Source organism: Vicia villosa, linkage group LG1 (assembly GCF_029867415.1).
Source record: "Vicia villosa cultivar HV-30 ecotype Madison, WI linkage group LG1, Vvil1.0, whole genome shotgun sequence".
Classification (NCBI taxonomy): domain Eukaryota; kingdom Viridiplantae; phylum Streptophyta; class Magnoliopsida; order Fabales; family Fabaceae; genus Vicia; species Vicia villosa.
In genome coordinates, this window is record NC_081180.1 from 87,290,819 (window position 1) to 87,315,349 (window position 24,531).

General features: G+C 34.9%; 1 protein-coding gene across 1 annotated transcript; it reads right to left on the reverse strand.

Moving 5' to 3' along the window:
• Positions 1–5,052: 5,052 nt before the first annotated feature.
• On the reverse strand, positions 5,053–6,437 carry LOC131643447 (probable dolichyl-diphosphooligosaccharide--protein glycosyltransferase subunit 3B). Its single transcript, XM_058913661.1, has one exon. It carries the CDS (start codon positions 6,293–6,295, stop codon positions 5,261–5,263), a length of 1,035 nt encoding a protein of 344 aa, XP_058769644.1. The 5' UTR covers positions 6,296–6,437; the 3' UTR covers positions 5,053–5,260.
• Between the last annotated feature and the right edge of the window lie 18,094 nt (positions 6,438–24,531).

Below are 24,531 nucleotides of genomic sequence, written 5' to 3' on the forward strand. Positions count from 1 at the left end.
AGCCTAATTTATAACTGATGACTGGTAACTAATAGATGATAAGCTAATGAAAGTGTTTGGCAAAATTAGCGGTTTAACTAGTTGATAAATGTAAAATGATATAAAAAAATATTTCTTAATTAATAATTAAATACATATATAAAATAATTAAAATTTATAAGGGTATTAATGAAAAAAAAATATAAGTTATAAGTTAAAACGCTATTTAAAATAGTATCTAGAAAATAAACTATAAACTAATAAAATAAGTTACAAATTTATGATGAAAAGACCGTTACCAAACAGATTTTTTATTATCATACGAACTTATAAGATATCGAAATATAACTTGCCAAATAGAGTTTAAGCACCATCCGACCATGACATATAGGTGACATATTTGAACAAAAAGGTAGAAGCAATAAGAGGGTTTTGGAGGAACATATAGCTTTTTGGAAGAACCGGTCAGAGGAGGAGTGGAGGACTATACTCAAGATAACCCTTCAACAAAGAGAAAAACAATATTGGTAGAAGAATTAAACTTATATCCATGTAGAAGAATTAAACTTATATCTATTAAAGAACCGACCTTATGTCTTTACTATCATTTCACTTAAGGTAGAGACTTGATTAGGCATGTTACCACTCGTTTTTCACATCCTATTTAACCTTAGGATGCTTGAATGACAAAAAGAGAAGATTAGTAAGAATGCTCACATCTCACGAATGAAAGTCTAGTACCTTTTCGAAGTCCAATGATAGAAGTTTTTGTTGAAAATAAGATTACAGATAAGGGATTTTGAAGAAAAATTTTCACCAATTGTTTAACCGTTTTTTTTTCCCCTTAATTAGAGTGTTGTGTTTGGTAGCGATGTGAAAAAGTCAGTCTTAGAATATATTTATGAAGAAATGTCATTATTTTAAGGAGACAACTTTTCTACTCAACACAAAAAGTTAGATAGTGTACCTTCAATCGATAATATAATACCATTTAATCTTAACACATTTAATTATTTATTAAATATTATAATTATTTGTTGTTTTTAAAACATTTTACACATGACATAACCTTACCAAACTTTTTGAATTGGATAGATAAGAATTCATCTTATCAATAAAAGTTTCTATTTTTTCTCTCTCTTAGTTACACACTCATTGCATGTTGTCTCCTATTATCTCGACCCGATTATACACCATAATCTTAATTTAAAATTGTTTATGAAGTTAAGGATGGAATGTATCAATACTTGAAAAGAATAGTAGCAAACATGGATGGAAGAAGTAAGGTTAATGCTCAGTTTGAGGAATTCAAAAGTAAGGTTGGCAATGAAGGATAATTACTGTCATGTTTGGTTTGATGTATGTGTAAAATAAAGGATCAAATACTATAAAACGCATGTTCGAATTCTATAATCAAAACACATTATAGAATACATGTTGGGGGAGTGTTTTGCATATTCGAATTATAGAATTCAAACATGGGTAAACCACTTCAATTTTAAGTTCACAATATAGAATCTAAACTTTAACAACACGATGTGGTCTAGAATGCATGTGTACAAATTGATGTTTTTAATTCATTTTCACTTCACCATACAAAATAATGAATTCTTCTTAGCAGTACACAATCAAAATGAATTCTAACATAGTCATAGTGTAAAATGGAGCTCCTTCTCAATTGCTTAGGATCAATGTGGGTGTTACAATGTTTGGTCCGAAAGACCAAACGGGTCAAATGATTGTTGTCTCAACCACCACGACACAAGAAGGGTGAGCGATATTTAGCATTCTCGTTTATTAATTAATGATAATTGACATGTTAAATTCATCAACATGCAACTTCAAAATGGCCGTGATATGAAAACTATATTCTTAATATTAGATCAATATCGTACAAACGGATCGAGTTAGAAATGATCTTAGCTAGATTTATTCTTACTATCTAAGCAAATTTGATTGTCTCAAAGACATTTCATGAAATTGCAATATTCATGGTTGAACTCAATGAAAAAGTAATTAGCTTGTTTCCTTCAAAATCTTGTTTATCTATAGCTGATGTTTTACTTTATAGTGATGTATTGTTGGTGTTTTTTGTTTGTTATGCTATTGAATTTATTTAATTTATTAGTGTTTATGTTTGTTATGTTTGTTTATTGAGTTCACATCCTAATTCTAACATTCAAAAACGCGTTAAAAACTTTAGAATCTAAAAAGCATTTTTGAATCCTCAAGGAAATCCTGAGAAGATTGGAGGTGGATGGGAGGAAGAATTCCATAGAGGACGTTGATTGGCTAAAACAAAATGATCTCAGAAAGCATAACACAACTCTTATTTCTTTAGGCAAATTATGTTCCTTCCATTAAAAATTCCTCTCATCAACTTTGAATCATATGACAATACAAATATTAATCAAACCATGATACTTGTACAAACAATTGTGCAAGAGTTATACTAGCCGCAAATAGTCTTTAAAACTACATCGAGCGAGGTCCATTAGTGCTACCGATCACCGGGCATAACAAGTGCTGCGCAACAAAGCTTTGGGTTTATCTAAACTTGACGTGCTTATTTAGTATGTACTTCATTTGATTGAAAATGATGAGATGGAAGAAAAGAAGACTTAAATCTGGTTTGAATAAAAGTAATCAGGAAAAGTGTAAATTTTCTTGTTTCCGTGGGTTTGGTAGTTTACACGAGACTACCAAAAGTATCAACTTTTTTTTAAAGCCAACAGTTGGATTTCATGTGAAAGAAATTGGATATTTGCACATCTTTATTTTGGGGGTGGACATGTGAATCTGTCTACAAAGTGATGGTCAGATCTTGCAGGAGTTAATGAAAACCTTATTCTCTTTTGGGGGAAAATGTATGCGCAGCTCAAACTCAAACACTTTTACAAACAACTTACCTCTTTGCTAAGGTACTGTTCTGGGTTAAAGGAAATATCAACTTTTTTTTAACAAAGGAAATATTACTTAATAAAGACATTATTAAACTGCAACAAAATATTAAACTTGCAAGGAAAAGACAACAGAAGAAAGCAATGAAATGAAAATAGAAGTTGCACTTGAAATTTACTTAGCCCATTTAACAATAGGCAATTGAGATTAAACTGAATTAACAATGAATCACATTCCATTCAGTGTATTGTGAGAAGGGTTATGCTATTGTAAGAATTATACTTTCCAGATGATAAATTTATGAACTAAAGTTTGAAATGCACTACCATGTATCTGCCAAACGAAATCTTACACAGACTAGTCAAATCTATTACACAATCAATTGTGCCAAGAAATCTTACACAGACTAGTAAAATCTAATTCGAAATAAATTATGCCAAGCAAGTTCAATTAATATGCCTATTCATAACATTGCCGAAAAAATAAACCAGGAAAACCCAAAGCTAAAATTTGTATCTTTCAAATTTCAGATCCAGCTTAAGTTCCCACTGATTAATTGAGATATTAAAATCAAATGCGGTGTGAAAATTAACATCAGCATAGTGAAAGGTAAGTTCAGTCTGCCCCCATTAAAGAGGTTGAACTAAAATTGTTCAGAAAAGCTTTCGACTACAGGACAAGAATCCAAACCCAACACTAACAACATGTTGACCAATGACCATTTAACACAAGATTCATAGGTTTGTATCAAATGATCAAAAAATTTGAGACCTAGATATATTTCCAAACCCAAGTATAGATGATATATCAAAAAATGTCATCTGTTCCTATGGCATCTAATTCTTCAGCAAGAGATCAAACTAGAGCTTGAGAATACCACATATGGCATCTAATTCTTCAGCAAGAGATCAAACTAGAGCTTGAGAATACCACACCCTGGCACCCAGTATAGCTAACAACCAAAATGATGCTACCCACTTTTTTTTCACTCACTGCCAAGTTGGATTTACAGATGCCCTTGTTTTTAAGGCTCTGTTTGGAATTTTGGAGGGAATGGAGGACTTTGAAGGGAGAAGAATAAAAGGAAAAAAGACAAATCTTTTAACTTTTTTGAGAGTGCTTTGTATAGAATAAAATGAATGTTTGAGATTAATATATTTTTAATATATAGATAATTATAACAACATAAATTGAATTTGAATAATTTATCTAAGCCATCCAAAACCCTCTAAAGTCATTCTACAACAAAATCATGAATTCCCCCATATTAGGGGGTTTTTGAATTATGAAGAAAAATAAACCCCCAAAGTCTCCCCTTTCCAAAACCTTCAACTTTTTCTACTTCATCCTTCCTTTTTTTACAAATGCTTCCCCTTCTCATCCTAAACTCCCAAACAAAGCCTATGAGTTGACTTGGTTCCTAAACAAAGCCTATGAGTTTATTTGGTTTAGTAGGTTGAAACAAGGAAGGTGGTAGGTAAACAAATGATTATACGTCATGAGCGAGAAAAGTAATAGACCACTAACCATTTTGTACTGGGAAATTTTGTTACTAGCTACTCAGATATACTAAAAGGAGAACTTGGATTATCAAACCCATTGGCCAAAGTGTGAGCACCAAAGACCACACATTAACTTTAAAAACATGTCAAACGAGTACAAACATGACCATGAAAATTAACAGTCCACCATACTAGGCCATATAAGCGGACAAGTAATTTGAGTATTAAACCAAAATTAACAAACATTTTCATCAAAACAACCACAATTTGACTTGTGATTTAGGAGAAGTAGGATATTCCAAAGTCAAATAAGAAATTCTAGAGTAAAGTGCTAAGTGGGTCATATTTTTGTGATGAGCTAATTATTAGTTAATAGAGACCAATGGATTTATCTAAACTAACTCCCTTGATTTTCTCATCCATAGATATACCCCTGCTGCACTTCATATAAGCTGAATCCTAGATATTAATGGCTATATCTTTTATGCACTTCACTAGAGATTAATGGCTATATCTCTCAGTCCCGTACACAAAAATACAAGTGCATGCACATTCAGTTAAGGGAGCATTTTAAGACAGATATACCAATCAACTTAACAGTAGTAAAACAAAATTCAACATAATCGAATTACCACTAACTGTAACACATCCAAACAAAAAGTACTCCCAGGGATTATAATTTTTTTTTCATACTCAAATTCTAGCTCAAATCTGAGCCATTGCCACGACAGGGCAATGACAAGCTACATTAAAGTTCTAACATAATATAAGACATCATTCTCAGTAAGTTTTCAGATTTCAGAAAGAAATGCATAGTTTTACATACCCAAAATTCTCGAATTTTAGAGGAAAAGATGTAAATTAATCCGCGCCAAACCTCAAAAGTTCCAGTTAGAGGGCCAATATCCATGAATCCCATATCCAGTCTTCCAATTATCCAAAAACACAACCTGTTTCACAGCCAAAAAACAAACCAACAACGCGAAAATCATAACCACCCTCTGCACCTTAACACTCTTGACCTTAACAAGCCCATGGCTCATAAACGCCAAAAGCAAACCCACAAGCGTATACAAGAATCCAACAGTAAAACCCTCCGCACCAAGCTGCATTCCAGATCCCTGATAGAAAAACACAAGCTTCGAAGGATCGTTACGATCCACAAGAAACATCGGCATTTTCCTGATAATATTATGCATAGCACCCGAAACACTGAAAAAGTAAACAAAAACAGAACCCGCCAACCAAACCCTAGGGTCATGCAACAAAGTTTCACCAGTAAGAAGCTTCTTAACGAAATAAGATAACCAGATCAAGAATCCAACAACAATGAGGATGATTTTGTTTCTCGAGAGAAGCGGCGGACGATGAATTGTCCCAACGGTTAATTTAGTCTTCGCTTCGACGAATTCAGCCATGGATTCGGCGAGGCGAGAGTAATCTCCCTGATCCATGTGTTCGGAGTCCTTGAGTCCGTGATTAGGACTCACCAGACGGATGTGAGGGAGGGCATTGACGCCGAATTGTGAGAAAGTGAGTTGCGACTCTTTGAATTCGATGTCGCAGAAGAAGAGTTTTGTAAGAGAGGAATGGTTGGCGTTGTTGGTGATGAAGGAAGAAGCGACGATGGAGAATTCTTTGTGAAGCTCGGTGAGGCGGAGTTCGGATTTGTCGCGGAGTTGGGCGGCGTCGAAGAAGATGAGAAAGGAGTAGGGTCTTGGGGTTTTGACGGAGGTGATGTAGCGAGCGATGGATTGGTCGTTGAGGTGGATTATTCCGGAAGTGGATCTTGATTGAAGGGATAGAAGCTCGGTGGTTCGGTCATCGGTTGAGTTGGTGGAGAAGAAGAGGGAGAAGATGATGGTGGTTAGAGTGAAGAATGTGAATGGTGAGAGGTTGAGATGGGAAGCCATGGATGGATTCGTGAAGCAGAGAATTCTGCAAAGGGTTTTGATTTGGAATGAATGAAGATTGGGATGGAGTGTGGAATTTGGGGAAGACTTTTGACAAATCCACTTCACTCTGTTAACACCATGTCATAATTCTCATTTCAGATATTTGTTTTCGAAAATTTTTCATATTTGTGTTTTAATAACTTTTATTTTTGAGAAAATGGGTCATTGACAGTGTCAACCAATCACCACCATGCATCCAATTAAAATATTTTTTTATTTTAAAAAAAACTTTAATAACATGGCACATTCATGACTCCCTATTGGATGGCAGTGTAAAACTATTTTACAAGCACTGCATTTTAACTCTTTATTTTTTATCATATTTTTTTAGTTTTAAATGGTTTGCAACCTCTTAGCTGAAGACTTCTACGCTATATTATCTTAATAAAGAGAAAAATATCTTTGGAGATAGTATGAGCTTTCGGCAAGAAAACGTGTTTGCTAAAGATTTGTCGAAGTCGCCCTTATGCAAGAAGAAAACGTTGGACGGAGACTTAGAAATATTTTCTAAATTTTATATTTGTTCGACGGAATAGACGTGGTATTTGACAGGAGATGTTTGAAATTTAAATAAGGATTAACTGATTTTCGTCCTTATCTAATTTCAACAAAAGACGTGTGGAGTTTCAGGAGGAAAGAAGACATGTCGAGCGAAACGTGTCTTGTTTTGAGCGAAGGGCTGCTGAAAAACGGTTATTTCGAGTTACAATATATAGAAGTCTTAGTGTTATGATTCAGGGTGTTAATTCATTTGCACAATATCTCAAATAAACTCAAAGTATCTGCGTTATTGAGAAAAGAGTCCCCAGAGAAATGTATGTGTAAACACCATTTTTATTCAGTTTACAATTTATCATATCCAGAATTTACTTCTTACAATTTACTTTCAATTACCTTTACTGCATTTTCTTTACAAGTTTTGCAAGATTAACTTAGATTAATACAAAATTATGAATACTGGCGAAGTATTCTTAATTTCCAAGAACTTAGTTTAAAATAAAAACACATATCCTAGTATCAATTTAGTCGATCCTGTGAGTAACATAAAAACATTTGTTTTGGAAGACTAGCGGTTGTTTGCCAAATTTTAAGGTAAACAAATTAGCACGCCTAGTGGGACATGTGCTTTAATATTTTGTTCTTCTGAAAGTTTTAGAAAGTTCTTCATTATTTTCTTGTAGTAGACTTTGTTGCATGAAATTAAGAAGTGGTAAATTAGCCACAAACGACAGAGAAATACCCAAGAAAAAATAAGTTAGGAAAATGGAAAATCAAAGTCAGCCAAATAATTAAAATCCGCCTAACAATAATGAAGTACCACCCACAGTCACTTCGACAAGGGGAACTACAGTGTCAGCGCCTATTTCAGTTGCCAGATTGTATTCAACAAGTTTGAGCCAACGTAGTCGAACGCTCAAACTGGCCCTATTTTGACTTATATAGGATCATATGGTCCACCAGTGAACAGCCTTATGGCATGCCAACGTCATTTATGGCAGGTTTGCATAATTCCACTTCGACTTATTCAAAACTTATAATGAACATAACTTCGCCGTTACAAGGTTCTGGGTCTGCTGCTAATAATTTAGGTCGAATTAGCAAACCCTTCGGGACGGGATTCTCTTCCTAATGGCAAATTTTACAAATAACTCTGCAGCAGTGATCAGGAAATAAATGGACGAAAGTAAACACGAAATGGTCCAAATGCTTGCACAATCAAATGGGTACGATATTTAACCCTTTGATTCAAAACACCACTCAAGCAAACCAACAAATGGCAGCACAAATGACGTGCATCGCCGATTTCTTTGGTGTGCCTCAAACCTCACCACATACTCAAAGGGAATGGGTAAGAAAAAATCATGGGGCAATCCTTGGAGAGGACCCAATGATTAATCAATTTCAACAAAATCAAAGAAATACACCCCATGCGAATGTGATAAACTAGTGAGGGGCAGTCGAACAACCTAGAGTCAAACCTCTTAGGCAGGAACCACCAATTCAAGAGAGGAGGAACCTAGAATTGTAATGGTTGAACCAAAATGCTGATGAATTTATACATCAGATTCGACATGGTAATATGGCAGTAGAAAATAATTTGGCAGCCATGGTCGAACGAATCATGGCTCGAAATGGTGTAAATGTTGGCCTTCATAGGCCAAGTTACACTTCACCATTAAACAAGTATATCTTGCAATCAAATATACCCTCGTAGGTGGAAAGTCCCCAAATTCACGAAATTCTCTAGGGACACTAACGAGTCTACTGTCGAACATGTGGCTAGATACCTAATAAAGGCAGGGGAAATCACCAGAAATGAGAATCTTAGGATTAAATATTTCCCAAGTTCATTAATAAAAAATGCCTTCACATGGTTCACAACATTACCAGCAAATTTGATCCATAGTTGGGCTCAACTAGAAAGGTTGTTCCATGAACAATTATACATGGGACATACTAAGATTAGTTTAAAGGAATTGGCTAGTGTTAAGCAAAAATTCACTGAGTCAATAGATGATTATCTAAATCGATTCTATTTTCTCAAAGCGAGATGTTTCACTCAAATGCCATAATATGAGTTGGTCGAAATGGCTGCAGAGGGTCTTGACTATTCCATTAGGAAGAAATTGGACATCCAATAGTTGAGAAATATGACTCAGTTTGCTAATAAGTGCAAAAATGTACTTATTATATATATATATATATATATATATATATATATATATGTTTTGTTGCACTTATCGATACTTTTTGTTAATACCGTTTGAATAATACCCCGTTTTGTGTATAAATACGTATACTTTGTGAATAGATGTATTTTCATATAATTTTATACTTTTTGATAGTTTTCTATTCATTTTGTAGTTATTGAGGCGTATTTGGAGCATGAGCAATAACGTGTCGAAGACACGACTTCAAACGCGCGTTTTTGAGCAACGAAACCAACTCGTCAACGAATAAAGCTCAAAACCAAAGAATAATAAATCACTAATTTGGTTGATATGTTGTCATTGTTAGATGGGAAATTGAATAAGCTTTCCAACGATTCGAACTGGACGCAAATCGGAGTTACGGTTATCAAGTTACGTCATTTTTACTAAAAGCTGTTTTCTCATGACAGCAGTGTGGGCGCGATGCGCGCTTCTGAGCGCGACGCGCGCTGTACAGAACTGAAAATTGCATAAATAGGTGAAAATCAGATTTTTTAGGTTATGTTTTGGGTATTTTTGAACCCCAACTCATCCTAGGTCATTTCTGGGTAGATTTAGCTTGGAAACACCATTGGAGGTTGTAATCGGATGATCCGGAGTCGAAGCTTCTTTGCTCGTGATTGACACCGTGAAAGATTTGGTTTTCTTCTCCTCCTCTTCTCTTTGTAACCACTTTTGTTGGGTTTGTTTGTAAGTTTACTCTAAACCTATGTATGTTTGTTACTCTTTCTACTAGTTGTATAAAGTTTGCTTTACAAATCTTAATCGGTGTTTCCTTGATCTTTTTGCTTAAATACTTTGGATTTGTGTTGTTGTAGTAATAGACATCATAAATCTTGATTAGGGGGATATTTGTTAGCTTTAGATTCTAGACATAGGATTTGGGGTTAACATCCACATAATATCTAAGTTTAATGTCTCTGTGTTGTTCGATCGGTTGAGACATCGTCGAAAGAGCAATATAGTTGAAATCTCGTCGGTGTTGCAGAAATGGACATTGATGTGAGGGATATGTGATGATTCTGATAAGTATTGTAGATTGAGTGCGGCGGAGTGATAAATCTAAGTTTGTGAGGAGTAGTTTAGATTCAAACCAGATAAGTTATTCTCTATCAAGAATGAATTTCTTTTTATGTTCATATGTTATATTTTCTGTTGTTTACTAAAAATCCATTTAACCCGAACTCAAGAACTAAGAACCCGTCGAACGGAAATTCAGTAGCACTAATCTCTGTGGACACGATAATTTCCCGGATAAATACTTCCAAAACTTTTGTTGCTTACCGCTTTACCGCTTCAACATTTGCTGATAGGGTTCGACAGATAAAACGCTTAAAAATTGAAAAATCTAGAGCAAGTAAGAACAATAGAAGAGAAAGAATAGCCTATGTCGAATTCTACGAAGGCGGTCAGGGGTTGATCGGTAAAAGAGCAAGTGTATTATTTTGCCTCTTTAGTAATAAAGGGAAAATTCCCCGAATATCGAATCTCAAGGAATGCTTGACGATACAGAGTTTTATCAGTATTTCAATTAACCAAAAGTTCAAAAGGGGTTTTGGTTGGTTTTGCAAATAAAGTAAATATACAGAATAATAGAACGATGAACAGAGATGAGTAGATTGCTAGGGACGGTGAATGATTCTTCATGCAACGAATTTCCTGTCTCAATGCAACAACATGCTTTTCATAGTTAATTACCGGTTCTTTAGAGTATCTAATCCTAAGGCCTTAGTGAAGAGATCTTTGACCTCACAACCTAATTACTATGTCCATAGATAATTACGGTTATGATCAAGCATTCCAATAACAAGAATTTCCGGTTACAATATGATATCCCTAGTCATAGGTGATATAGATATTATATGTTCTTAATCATGTCCACAAATAATATGTCGTCCAGCTACATTATTCATTCATACTCAGAATCCGTTTTTTCGACGGATAAAGCATTACTAACAGATGAAGAACAAATTAACAGATACGAAAAGTAAAATAGTTATTGCATCAATTGAACAAATTCATCACAATCAGAATCAGGGTCACCCCCTAGCAATGGGGGGTTTAGCTACTCATAAAAATAACAGAAAACATAGTGTTAATTGTAGACATTATAGATAAATGAAGGAAATCCAATCTTCAATGGCAAAAGCTCATAGAATTCTTCAATCCTTGCATCAAATTTGAGTTCTCCAGCCTTCTACAGTATATTTTCGCTCCCAAATTCGTCGAACCCCTGTCCCAACGCACTCTCGTTCTTTTATTTCTGTCATTCTGGGCTTTTCAACAAAACAGGCCCAAAACATTGCGTGTGGACGCGTGTGGGAACGCGTCTTGGAGGGATGACACGCGTCCAGGGACGCGTCTGAGCAGAGTGAGGCAATCCTTTGCAAATTTGGACTTCTGGAGCGCGTCCTGGAACGCATTTGGAAGCCTGACACGCGTGTGGAGACGCGTCCTGGCAGAGAGTTGTTTTCCTTGTCCCCCTTCCTCGTGCACGCGTGTGGGCACGCGTTTAGGCTTGAGAGACGCGTCCTGGAACGCGTGTGACCAGAGAAATGCATTTTGGCTTTGAGAGACGCGTCTGGGGACGCGTGTGACCAGTAGATATGCTTTTCTTCAGTTTCTTCACTTTTTTCACTGATTTTCTCCACTTCATTCATCTGAGTCTGCAAACACTTAAACACACAATCAAAGCATAAAACGCGGAATAAAGAAATAAAACATAAAATAAAATACTTCAAAGACAACTAAAAACAACTATAATTATACGTGTGAAAACCACTGATCAAACTCCCCCAAACTTAAACCGTTGCTTGACCTCAAGCGACAATTACAAGAGTTAATGACCTTCAAGGCACACCGGTGTTCATACGTGAGATATTCGTTTGTATTGATCAAGAAACAGTTGGTCCGGCATTCACATGACGCGACGAGTTTCTGCTACAACATTAAACCTCAAGCTCCCCTTTCGGATACCTCTCCAACTATGCTTTGCACTTAAGTCTCTTTCCGATTTTCCTCCTCTTTCATTCGGACAATCACATTAAGGCAATGTATTTCTTATAATAATCATCACATGCATGAGACAAATCAAGGCTTTTTATTTTCTTTTTCTGGCACCAAACGAGCAGCATTTGCTACCTTTTTATTACCGATGAAATTTTCAAACTTTGCAGTTATATATTGTCCTTTTGGACGACGTTTGGGGATCAACCTCCTTTGGGCTGAATAACCGGGTGATGGTTACCCAACTTAGCGAGTCGGTTGCCTTTTACCGCCTTTTCATCATTTGGTTCCAACTTTATACATATTTCTTTTTTTTTCTTCTCAACCCGTCATTATGCACGTGCATCTGAATTATGCCAGACTGTATCAATAAACTACTCGAGGAGTATTTCTCAGGAGACAAGTACTATGGTGCAAATCTACACGTTAGACTCGTATTTCATTTATGGAACCAAGGGTGTTTAAACAAACCTCTTCTTGCCACATTATTCCGAACTCCCTGTCCTCAAACAATCCTCCCTTCATCTCTATATACTATTCCCGATCGCTCTTTAAGATCAAAACTCTTCAAAACAAAAATTTCGGTCAAAATTTGGGAAAAGTATGTTTTGTAGGTCTTACACATATTATAGCAGCAATATAAATTAAAATGCTAAAAGTAAAACCTCCCCCAAACTTGAGCGAAACATTGGCCTCAATATTTTAGAACAAGCCCGAGAAAGGTGACTCACAGAGGGTAATGCACTCCATAGCTTCCACTTGAAATGCCCCTTTTATTTCCTGAAATAAAATAGACAAAAAGACAAAGTAATTATTAAAAATGTGGGTTGCCTCCCACGAAGCGCTTCGTTTAACGTCGCATGGCTCGACGGTCCATCACCCTTTATTATGGAGGGTATTTTCTATTCCACACCTGGTTGCTTTTCACCTCCTCAACCAAGAACTCATGAAGATGAAAGGCATGGACAACTTTTCTCTTCAATTCACTTCCCACATTCTTCTTGACTTTCTTATCCTTCTTAGGACTTTTGATAGCTCCATTATTTATTTCTACCCGAGAGGCTATGCTTGAAACTTTTTCTTGGAGATGTTTAGGCTTTTTGTCTTTTTCCTCACTTTCTGCCATACCACCAGAAGTTTGATCATTTACAACCGCCCTATGTTTCTTAACTCCTAACATCTTCAAGGTTACTTCTTCATCAAATGATTTCAACATTAGTGTCCGTTTTTCAATGTCGAAGTTGCAGCGGCCTGTCGACAAAAATGGTCTCCCAAGAAGGATAGGAGTTTCTTCGTCTTCCGGAATGTCCATGATGTGGAAGTCAACAGGGAATAAAAACTTATCAACTTCCACTAGTACATCTTCAGCTACCCTATATGATTTCTTAATGGTATGATCGGCGAACCTTAACTGTGTCTTACTTTCACTAATCTTTTCCAATTCAAGCTTTTTGAAAATGGACAGAGGCATTAAACTCACACTAGAACCAGAATCGAGGAGTACCTTTTTAAATGTTATATTCTTGATAGTGCATGGTATCTCCACCGCTCCAGGGTCTTTCCTCTTGATTGGGATCTTTCTTGCTGACGAGACTATACCACACTTCTCCGTTTCAATTTTTTGGTTCTCCTCCCAGTGTTCTCTTTTTTGCCATCACCTCCTTCATAAATTTCCTATACAAGGGCATGTGCTCAAGTGCTTCGAAGAAGGGTAGATTTACCTCTAACTTTTTGAACAAGGCAGTAAACTTTTCAAAGTCTCTCTATTTAGAATCCTTCTTGGTCACTCTGGAAGGGAAAGGTAGTTTGATCACCGGTTCAACATCTTTCTTATTTTTTCTTCAAATGGTTTAACCGGTGGTACCACCACTTCTGGCTCTTTCGGATTCTCTCTTATTTCCAAATCCACCTCTATTACCATGGGATCATCAATATTCCTTTTCTCTTTTTCCGATTCTGTCATTTTTTTACTCCTTGTTGTAACAACATTAATCTTCTCTTGGTCTTTCAGATTTTTCACAGTTGAGCTCGGAAAGGCACCTTGTGCCTGTAGAGTGAGGTGCTGTGCTATTTGACCCACTTGAACTTCCAGATTTTTGATTGAGGCTGTGGTGTTCCTGTGGTTGTTTCTTGTCTCTTCTTGAAACTGAGAGCATTGTCCAGCCAATCTCTCGATAGCTATTTCCCACTCCGCCTTCTGAGGACCTTGTTGTTGTTGATCTTTCCATGAGAAATTTGGATGATTCTTCCACCCAGGATTATAGGTGTTAGAATATGGATTGTTTTGCCTCAAGAATTTTATTTCTTCAATCTGTTTTGGAGTAGCAACACAACATACAGTTTGGTGAGGACTATGGCAAATTTCACAACTTACAGGTTGAGCTTGTTGAACTTGAGCCACTTTTTGTGTACCTATGTTCATAGCTTTCAGTTTCTTTTCAACTTATGCAGCTACTGCATCTTCAACCCGCATTTTTGAAGTTTCGAGCTTAAGATCAATGATTCCTTCCGGTTTGCTAGTACACCTGTCATACAGCTCCAAATGCTCATTTGCATCTATTGCTTCAATGATTTTTATGATGCCAAAGGCTGTTGTGAAATTTGTTGAACCTCCAGCTGCTGTATCAATCAACTGCTTTGTTTTCATTCTGAGCCCATTTACAAATACTTGCATCTGTTCAGTCTTGTCCATATTATGAGTGGGACATGCTACTAAAATTCTTTTGAATCTTTTGTAGGCATCTCCTAAGGGTTCACCTTCCTTCTGCTTGAAGTTCAGGATGTCATACCTCTTCCTTATGAATACAGATGCGGGGAAATACTCATTTAAGAAAGATTTTTCCATCTCTCCCCATGATGTAATGCTGCCCGCTTGAAGAGAATAGAACCACTCTTCTGCTTCTTCGGCCAATGTGAACGGGAACATTCTCTGCTTCTTCGCCTCTTCTATATGCCCTTCAATTTTTAGAGTCGTACTCATGGTCAGAAATCTCTGTAGGTGCTTGTTTGCATCTTCATTAACCTTTCCGGTGAAAGGTTTTCTTTCCAGCTGATTTATTATGCTCGGATGCAATTGAAAATTTGCCGCATTTACCGGTTGGTTGACAATTGTTAGTCTACCACCCGGTGTGTTCGTTGCACCATAGTCTCCGAGAAGTCTCTCAGGTGGAGGTGGATTTTCGCCCATAACTTCTTCTTCACTTTCAGAACCTGAACCTGAATGAACTCTAACAATTTCTTCTTTAGATTCCAGCGTAGCCAACCGAGCTTGTCTCCGCCTTGCGTGCAAGGTTCTTTCAATTTCTGCGTCAAAAAGAAATTCAGCTGAGGCCTTACCTTGCATACAGAGATTAGAAAAATATTAGAATTAGGAAAAAAATTAAAAAGTGCAGAAAATAAAATTTTAGTCGCAGAGCAACAAAATTCTAATTGAAATAAATCTAAAAACTCTATAATCTGGCAGTCCCCGGCAACGGCCCCAAAAACTTGATCGGTAAAATAGCAAGTGTACTATTTTGCCTCTATAGTAATAAAGGGAAAATTCCCCGAATATCGAATCTCAAGGACTGCTTGACGATACAGAGTTTTATCAGTATTTCAATTAAACAAAAGTTCAAAAGGGGTTTTGGTTGGTTTTGCAAATAAAGTAAATATACATAATAATAGAACGATGAACAGAGATGAGTAGATTGCTAGGAACGGTGAATGATTCTTCATGCAACAAATTTCCTGTCTCAATGCAACAACATGCTTTTCATAGTTAATTACCGATTCTTTAGAGTATCTAATCCTAAGGCCTTAGTGAAGAGATCTTTGACCTCACAACCTAATTACTATGTCCATAGATAATTACGGTTATGATCAAGCATTCCAATAACAAGAATTTACGGTTACAATATAATATCCCTAGTCCTAGGTGATATAGATATTATATGATCTTAATCATGTCCACAAATAATATGTCGTCCAGCTACACTATTCATTCATATTCAGAATCCGTTTTTCCGACGGATAAAGCATTACTAACAGATGAAGAACAAATTAACAGATACAAAAAGTAAAATAGTTATTGCATCAATTGAACAAATTCATCACAATCAGAATCAGGGTCACCCCCTAGCAATGGGGGGTTTAGGTACTCATAAAAATAACAGAAAACATAGTGTTAATTATAGACATTAAAGATAAATGAAGGAAATCCAATCTTCAATGGCAAAAGCTCATAGAATTCTTCAATCCTTGCATCCAATATGAGTTCTCCAGCCTTATACAATATATTTTCGCTCCCAAATTCGTCGAACCCCTGTCCCAACGCACTCTCGTTCTTTTATTTCTGTCATTCTGGGCTTTTCAGCAAAACAGACCCAAAACATTGTGTGTGGACGCGTATGGGAACGCGTCTTGGAGGGATGACACGCGTCCAGGGACGCGTCTGAGCAGAGTGAGGCAATCCTTTGCAATTTTGGACTTCTGGAGCGTGTCCTGGAACGCGTTTGGAAGCCTGACACGCGTGTGGAGACGCGTCCTGGCAGAGAGTTGTTTTCCATGTCCTCCTTCCTCGTGCACGCGTGTGGGCACGCGTTTAGGCTTGAGAGACGCGTCCTGGAATGCGTGTGACTAGAGAAATGCATTTTGGCTTTGAGAGACGCGTCTGGGGACGCGTGTGACCAGCAGATGTGCTTTTCTTCAGTTTCTTCACTTTTTTCACTGATTTTCTCCACTTCATTCATCTGAGTCTGCAAACACTTAAACACACAATCAAAGCATAAAACGCGGAATAAAGAAATAAAACATAAAATAAAATACTTCAAAGACAACTAAAAACAACTATAATTATACGTGTGAAAACCACTGATCAGGGGTCGTATGAAGAACCTTTAGATTTTGACGAAGACGAAATTGACCTTCGAATGGTAAAAACCAGTCGAACCTGATAAGGGCGGCATATTCCCTAAGAAAACTTATACTTTTGACATCACCAAATGTGACAATTGTTTTTATTATTAGTCAAAGATGGCCAAATGATAATGCCTCATGGTGCTAAAATACTCCCTTTAGAACAAAGGAATAAGAGGGTTTATGAAAATATCATAATTTTCTTTGCCATAAAACATCTCAATGTTTTCTTTCAAGGGATCTCGTGCAAAATGCAATTAAGGAAGGAAGGCTCAAATTTGGGGAGAAGTCAGAAACCCAAATGAAGATTGATGCTGACCCCCTCCAAGTAGCTGAGAGTTCTTTGAATTTGATGTCTCAGAAGAAGAGTTTTGTAAGAGAGGAATGGTTGGCGTTGTTGGTGATGAAGGAAGAAGTGACGATGGAGAATTCTTTGTGAAGCTCAGTGAGGCGGAGTTCGGATTCATTGTGGAGTTGCGCGACATCGAAGAAGATGAGAAGGGAGTAGGGTCTTAGGGTTTTGACGGAGGTGATGTAGCGAGCGATGGATTGGTCGTTGAGGTGGATTATTCCGGAAATGGATCTTGATTGAAGGTATACAAGCTCGGTGGTTCGATCTTCGATTGAGTCGGTGAAGAGGCAGAGGGAGAAGATGATGGTGGTTAGCGTCAAGAATGTGAATGGTGAGAGGTTGAGATGGGAAGCCTTGGATCGATTCGTGAAGGAAAGAACGGCGAAGGATTTTGATTAGGAATGAATGAAGATTGGGATGGAGGAAGACACTGAAACGAGGAAGGGAGTGTGGAATTTGGGGAAGACTTTTGCCAAATCCACTTCACTATTTATAATATACACCACGTCATAATTTTTATTTTATATATTTATTTTTGTAACATATTTTTGAATTTTAATTGCATATGTATATTATAAATTATGGCCTAAAATATAGGAAAAAGGAGTTTATCTTACACAGACGTTAAGAAATAGTATGTTTATTTTTAAGAAATAAAGTAAAAAATTAATTTTATGTTTGTAAAAATTCAATATATATTATTTAAGATAAGTTTTTTTGGTGTTGGAATAGATGTTTGTATTAGAAAGGGTTATTACCATTTTTGCCCCCTGCCATATAGGCGACTTTTGGTTTACCCCCCTGTAATTTTTTTTTTGTAAAACTAACCTTGCCAAATGAAGATTCTGTCGTTTTAGACCTCGCCAGCAAATGACACATGCCATTTGCTTATGTGGCATGCTGATTGTTTAATTCTTTTATTTTTTTAATTTTTTAAAATTCAAATATACTGACGTGTAATTATATTTTTCATTCTTTATTATTTTTAATTCCACATAATATATATTTTTTTATTTCTTAATTTTTTTTAAACATTTTTTATTTGTTATTTAACATAATATATTATTTTATTATTTTAACGTAATATATATATATTTTATTTATTTTAATATTATTAAAATTCAAAACACATAAAATTTTAAAAATTTAGCTTCACATGGGACTTGAACCAACTCCCCTCCACTCAAATGCTAGAGCTTTGACCTCTAAACTATGACAATTGCCTTGTTAACATTACACATGATACTTATATGTAGTAAACATGTCAATATATTGAATTAATTTGCCTTGTAGTTTAAATACATTTGGATAATTAATATTTTAATTATTTTAATATTAAAAATTATTAAATTTATTTTAATTAATTTCCGATTTTAAGTGCTTTTTTTATTATAATATATACTATTAAAATGTGTTTTGATGTACAATTATTTTTAAAATGATATGTAAGAATAAATTAAGATAAATTTAGAAATAAACTGAAATAATAAACTATAGTATATATTTTGAAATAATATGAAAAATTGATTCCAGTTTATTTATCCAAATTATACTATATATTATAAATTAATTTCAGTTTATTATTATATGATATATTATATAAAAAGCACTTAAAACAAAACATTAAAACTGGAAATTAATTAAAATAAATCTAATAGTTATTAATATTAAAATAATTAAAATATTAATTTTTCAAATGTATTTAAAACATCAATTTCTAAATATTTTTAAAGAGAACATGTGAAATACTATGTATTGACAATGTTTACTACATATAAATATCATGTGAAATATTAACAAACCAATTGTTATAGTGTAGTGGTAAAGGCTCAAACATTTGAGTGGAGGGGAGTGCTTAATAATAGTTTCAGTTTATTTATTAGAATAAAATTATATATTTAAGAGAATAATTTATAATTTAAGTTTATATTAGTTTCGATTTATATATATATATATAATTATTTAAATTAATATATTTAAATTATTTCAATTAGTTTCAGTTTATTTTATATATATTATTTCTATTTAATTATTTTATATATAATTAAATTTAGTTTATTATATAATTAAAGTAAAATTTATAATTAAGTGATAACTAAGTGATAATAATATAGGCATTGTGTGTAAACATTAAAAGTAAATTCATATGGCCTAGTGGTAAGTGCATTGGTGGTGAGGAGTTAAAGGGCATGAGTTCAAGTCTTACTTGTTACAAAGATTTTTAGAGTCTTACTTGTTACAAAGATTTTTAGACTTTTTTAAAATTTTGAATTTTAACAATAAATTAATAAAAAAAATAAAAAAATAAAAAATAAATAAAATTAATACAAAATTAAAATAAATAAAAAATAAAAAAGTAAAAAATAAAAGAATTACACAATCAGCATGCCACATATGCAAATGGCATGTGACATTTGCTGGCGAGGTCTAAAACGACATAGTCTTCATTTGGCAAGGTTAGTTTTACAAAAAAAAAATTTACAGGGGTAAACCAAAAATCGCCTATATGGCAGGGGGCAAAAATGGTAATAACCCTATTAGAAATGATGAAGGTCTTTTTGTTTCATTTTTGGTTATTGTAATGTGGATTTCGAATTAGATGCCAAAAATGTTATGAATAATGTAATTATTTCAAAACTAAATGACTCGAATTCACTGCTATTTTTTTATAATATAATTACTTATTGACTTAGTCATTTAGAAATTTTTATGTTAAGTTCATTAGAAGATAAACTAATAAGATTGTTTATGTTTTAAATTGTTTTCATTATGTTTATTGACTAACTTTAATTATTATGTAATTTAGTGTATTCAATGCAAGATTTTAGTTTTTAATTTTAATAAGTTGATATCATTATTATTTCTACTAACTATTAGTTTTTAAAATATCATTTCTAAACTAACCACTTTTCAAATAAAAAAAATTTGCCACACAACATGCTTTATGCATTTTAATGTGAACACACCACACTACATGGTACATGCTCCTTTCTCATGCCATACAGCACGACACATGAATGTATTGCTAAAGTGCAGTAGCCATTCAATGTGGCTACTTAGTTATTTTGTTTTTTTATAAATACAATCATTCATCTCCACCATTTTAAACACATCTTCTTATTTCATTCTTAAATATGTCTTATAGTACCCCTTCAATGTTTTCACTGATCAAAAGAGATGCTTAACTTATTTTTTCGCCAAGAAAGCATGCGAACAAGATCAAACTTTGAAATACACAGACCTTCGAGCATTTTCAGAGGAGCTTGATCAGATGGTTAGACGGAGACATTCGCGACGATGAACAGACCAGAAGAATTGATAGGCTAGTTACGGTATCTAACGAAAATGGAGTAACTCGTTCCTATAAACTTGTGAAAAATGACTATTACGTTTGAAATTCAGGTATTGAGATCTCAGATGTCCTAAAAGATGTCGAGACATTGATCTCTGAATTACACACAATGGCAAGGTAAACAATAAAGTAGTGCAGAAACTTTAAAGAATATAAGTAATTGTTCACCCAATTCGGTATAAATAATACCTACTTTGGGGGTTACCAAGCCAGGGATAAGTCAACTATGATAGTATCAATTCGAAGTACTATGTAAACAACCTCTGGTTCACACGTAAACAACCTCCGGTTTACACCCTTCCCACCTAATCACTACACGTGCTATACTTCTACCTAAGACTCGCCTGGGTATGAGGCCCTCCTAAATCACCCTCAATCACAACTGTGATGATCAATTACAAAACTTTTGAAGACACACTTCCAAAATTCACAAACACTCAATGCTTAAAAACTTATGGGTGAATGACAGAATTATAACATAATGGAAACGTCCAACACTTCTATCAAGATGATATTAAAGAGGGTCACAACAAACATAAGACTACATAAACCTTAACACAAACTACAATGTAAGTTCCACACAATAACTAGGTTTGTTTCTTGCTATTTAAAATAATCTTCTGGACTGGACTTGGGCTTCAAATCAAAGTAGGGCACTCCAGAAAATACTCCATAATCTTCTCCATGAAGATAGGGCTTCAATCATTAGTTTCGTAAATATTCTCCATATTTAGAAACCAATCAAATATCTTGAAAACAGATACAATCTCTTATCCCTAAATCAAGCGCCACATAGGATTACATAATATTCCAAATAATTTTGCACCTGTAAATAAATCTGACTTCAATAGATCCAGCTGTTACTTTAACAGACACGATGTCAAATGGATCCTGCATATGACATCTTTCTCGACATGTCTTCTTCAGTTGAAGTGAATAGAACATCTTGTTCAACATGTTCCCATAAATTAGTTTTACCAAATATAATGCCAACCATAAAATAGAGAATTAAAATGTTCTTATGATGATGCTTGGACTAGCCGATATTATCTTAATGGTTGTAATCTCAAAGTTTTATGATGTGCTTTGTTGTTTTATTTGTTTATCGTGTTGTTGTTTTTTGCGTGGTTGTGTTAAGTTTATTGTATCCGAATGTTAACTTGAATATGAAATGAAAGTCTAATTTAAATTAAAATTTCTTGCTTATAACAAATAAATTACATATCAAGATTGACATAAAAAATTATGTTACAAAGCTAGACCCAATATTTGGACATTTTTTCGATTGTGTCCTGGTTAATGGCATGTACTGCATAATTTTATCATTTCATTTGACATATCCATTTCAGTTTAAATGCGGGTACTATTAGGGAGGTCCTTTTTCTTCTTTCGTATCTGGTCACTGTGCCAAACAATGTCCCATTGATAAATAGGCCAATAATCCTCCTTTGCTACCACTGAGAACGTCACGATGTACACATCTAATATGTTTTCGCCATTGTAAATGGGGGATAAATGTATTTTATGATCTAAGCGAGAATGTGCACATGCCGCTATGACATCTAAGCAAGGCATACAAAAGGCTTGTAAATTTCCACAATCGCACTAAACTCTATCTAATTCGACCCAATAGTACCCCATTGGCCTCCCCTTATTATGATCCATTGTCTCATGTATACTGAACCAACCTTCAATACAGTCAAACATTGTAGCACCATATGTGTTAGCTTTGGCATTTTCCTCTTGAATAAATTTCATAAAGCTTTCACTAAACAATTGCCCTGATTGCAACACTGATCTCCATTTTGAACCCCTGGTATCAAATAGTGATTGCAACCTAAAATATGTTGCCCTCACCAATGCTATTATTGGTAGGTTTCTGATTCTTTTGACGAAAAAGCTTATTGATTTCACTAGATTTGTTGTCATGTCCCCCAGTCGTTGAACATTGTTAAATGCTCGGGTCCACTTCTCCACTGGAATGCTATCGGTCCACCTTAATACATTCATATTTTTCAACCAAATCTCTTCACGATAGTGCTGGAACGATGGCTCTATTAAGGCATATGCCGCATTAATAACCTTTTTTGAAGCGTCTTATTTTTTATCCCCCTCATGAAGTATTGAGTGATATGTCTAATGCAATAGACATGGGTTCTTGCTAACTGTTTAGGCATAGGTTTTTGAGAAAGTAACTCCATCCACCATCCGTCTCACCTTCAACCAGAGCAAAGAAAATTGAAAAATGTTATTGTTTCCATATTATGCCACTGCCATGAGTAATGTTCCTTTATACTTCCCATATAATCATGTTCCTTCAATTTGTATAGTAGGTTCGCAAAATGTAAAATCTTTGATGCATGGGAATGTCGGGAATGTCTCCAAACTTATATCAGTTCCCGGAGCATAATACTTGAGTGCGGCCAAAAATCTTGGAAGTTCTTTGTACGAATCCTCCCAGTTACCGTATACAAGTTCAACAACTTAAGTCCTCACGATCCACGCCTTCCTGTAAGTGGGAGTGTAATTGAATCTTATAATTGTACGAGAAATAATTGTACTCACCTTTAATGATGGATCCTTACTAATAAGAGGCAAGATTTCATGGCATATTGATTGAGAGCTAAGTTTTTGATGATCCTTCGCCGGAATGGTGGTGATGCAAGTGTGAGGTGGTTCAATAATAAATATTTCCTAGGAATCACTTCTTTTCTTGTAAGATGCAATTAGCCAAAATAGGAAAATTGGTTTTTGAAGATATATAATGATATACCTCCCTGAATTGGTGCAATCTACAGAGAAGTCAACTGAAACTTCCATGTGATACTTTTGTATAGCTTACACACATTCTTATTTTGTACGAAATTTGTCTCCAACTTTTAACGCCCCTTCGGTATGCATATAAGGATTGTGAAAGATATCAGAGGATGGTTCGTCTTCTTCCAAGCTCAAGTTCCTCATGTGAGCCGGAGGTATGTAAACATGGATCACAGGTAATGACTCATGCTCTTGGTCTGCAACGTCATTGTTCACCATGAAATCAACTAGTGTCTCATCTTCATCTTCTTCTTCTTCTTCTTCATCATCGATAACATCGACTTTGGTGTGATCGTTGTCATTGTCATTTAATTTAAAAACTTGCGAGGGATCAAAGATTTGAGACTGTTGAGGTTGTTGTAGAATAACATATAACTCAATTTCGTTGAACCCAAAATGTTCATGAGTTCGAAACATAGTTTGAACATCATCATCGTCTCGAATACTTACTTGAAAAATATCTTATTTGGTTGTTGTCAAGTACGAATAGACTCTTGTAAATAATTTGGTAAACTGCACCAGACTGCAATTTAGCCTCTAGTCTTTGTTTTAAAAATGCAAAAACCCAATTTAGAATGAATTTTATTCTAAACCGGTTACGAAAATTAAACCCAAAGTTATCACAATTGAACGTCTCACGGTTTATATGAGCATTGATAATATAATGTTGTGTATGATCCATTTGGTTTAGTTGGAGTGTGTTTTGGTAAGATAGCATTTGGAATGTGTTTTGGAAAGATATAATAGAAATGTCAATTGGATGTCCGTTTTGGATTGCAATGCATGGCTTAAATAGACAGCATCAAGGCCGGCCCTATCCGTTTAGAAGCTTAAAGCAAATTTTATTTTGAGGCCTTTAAAATGTATTTTTAAATAATAATTTTGTGTTTGCTAAGGGTTGAACTCAATACCAAAGGAAAAAGAGGCCTACATTTTAGCAACTCAACTACAATTATATATGTGACTAATGTGTCATTGTACATTTTTATAACTAAATAAAAAAATTTTGAGGCCTAAAACCAGAGCCTTGGTGGCTTGGCTCTTGGTGGCTTGGCTCTTG

Coding starts and splice junctions, on each gene's coding strand:
- LOC131643447 (XM_058913661.1), bottom strand. CDS start 6,295: ATGGCTTCCCATCTCAACCTCTCACCATTCACATTCTTCACTCTAACC.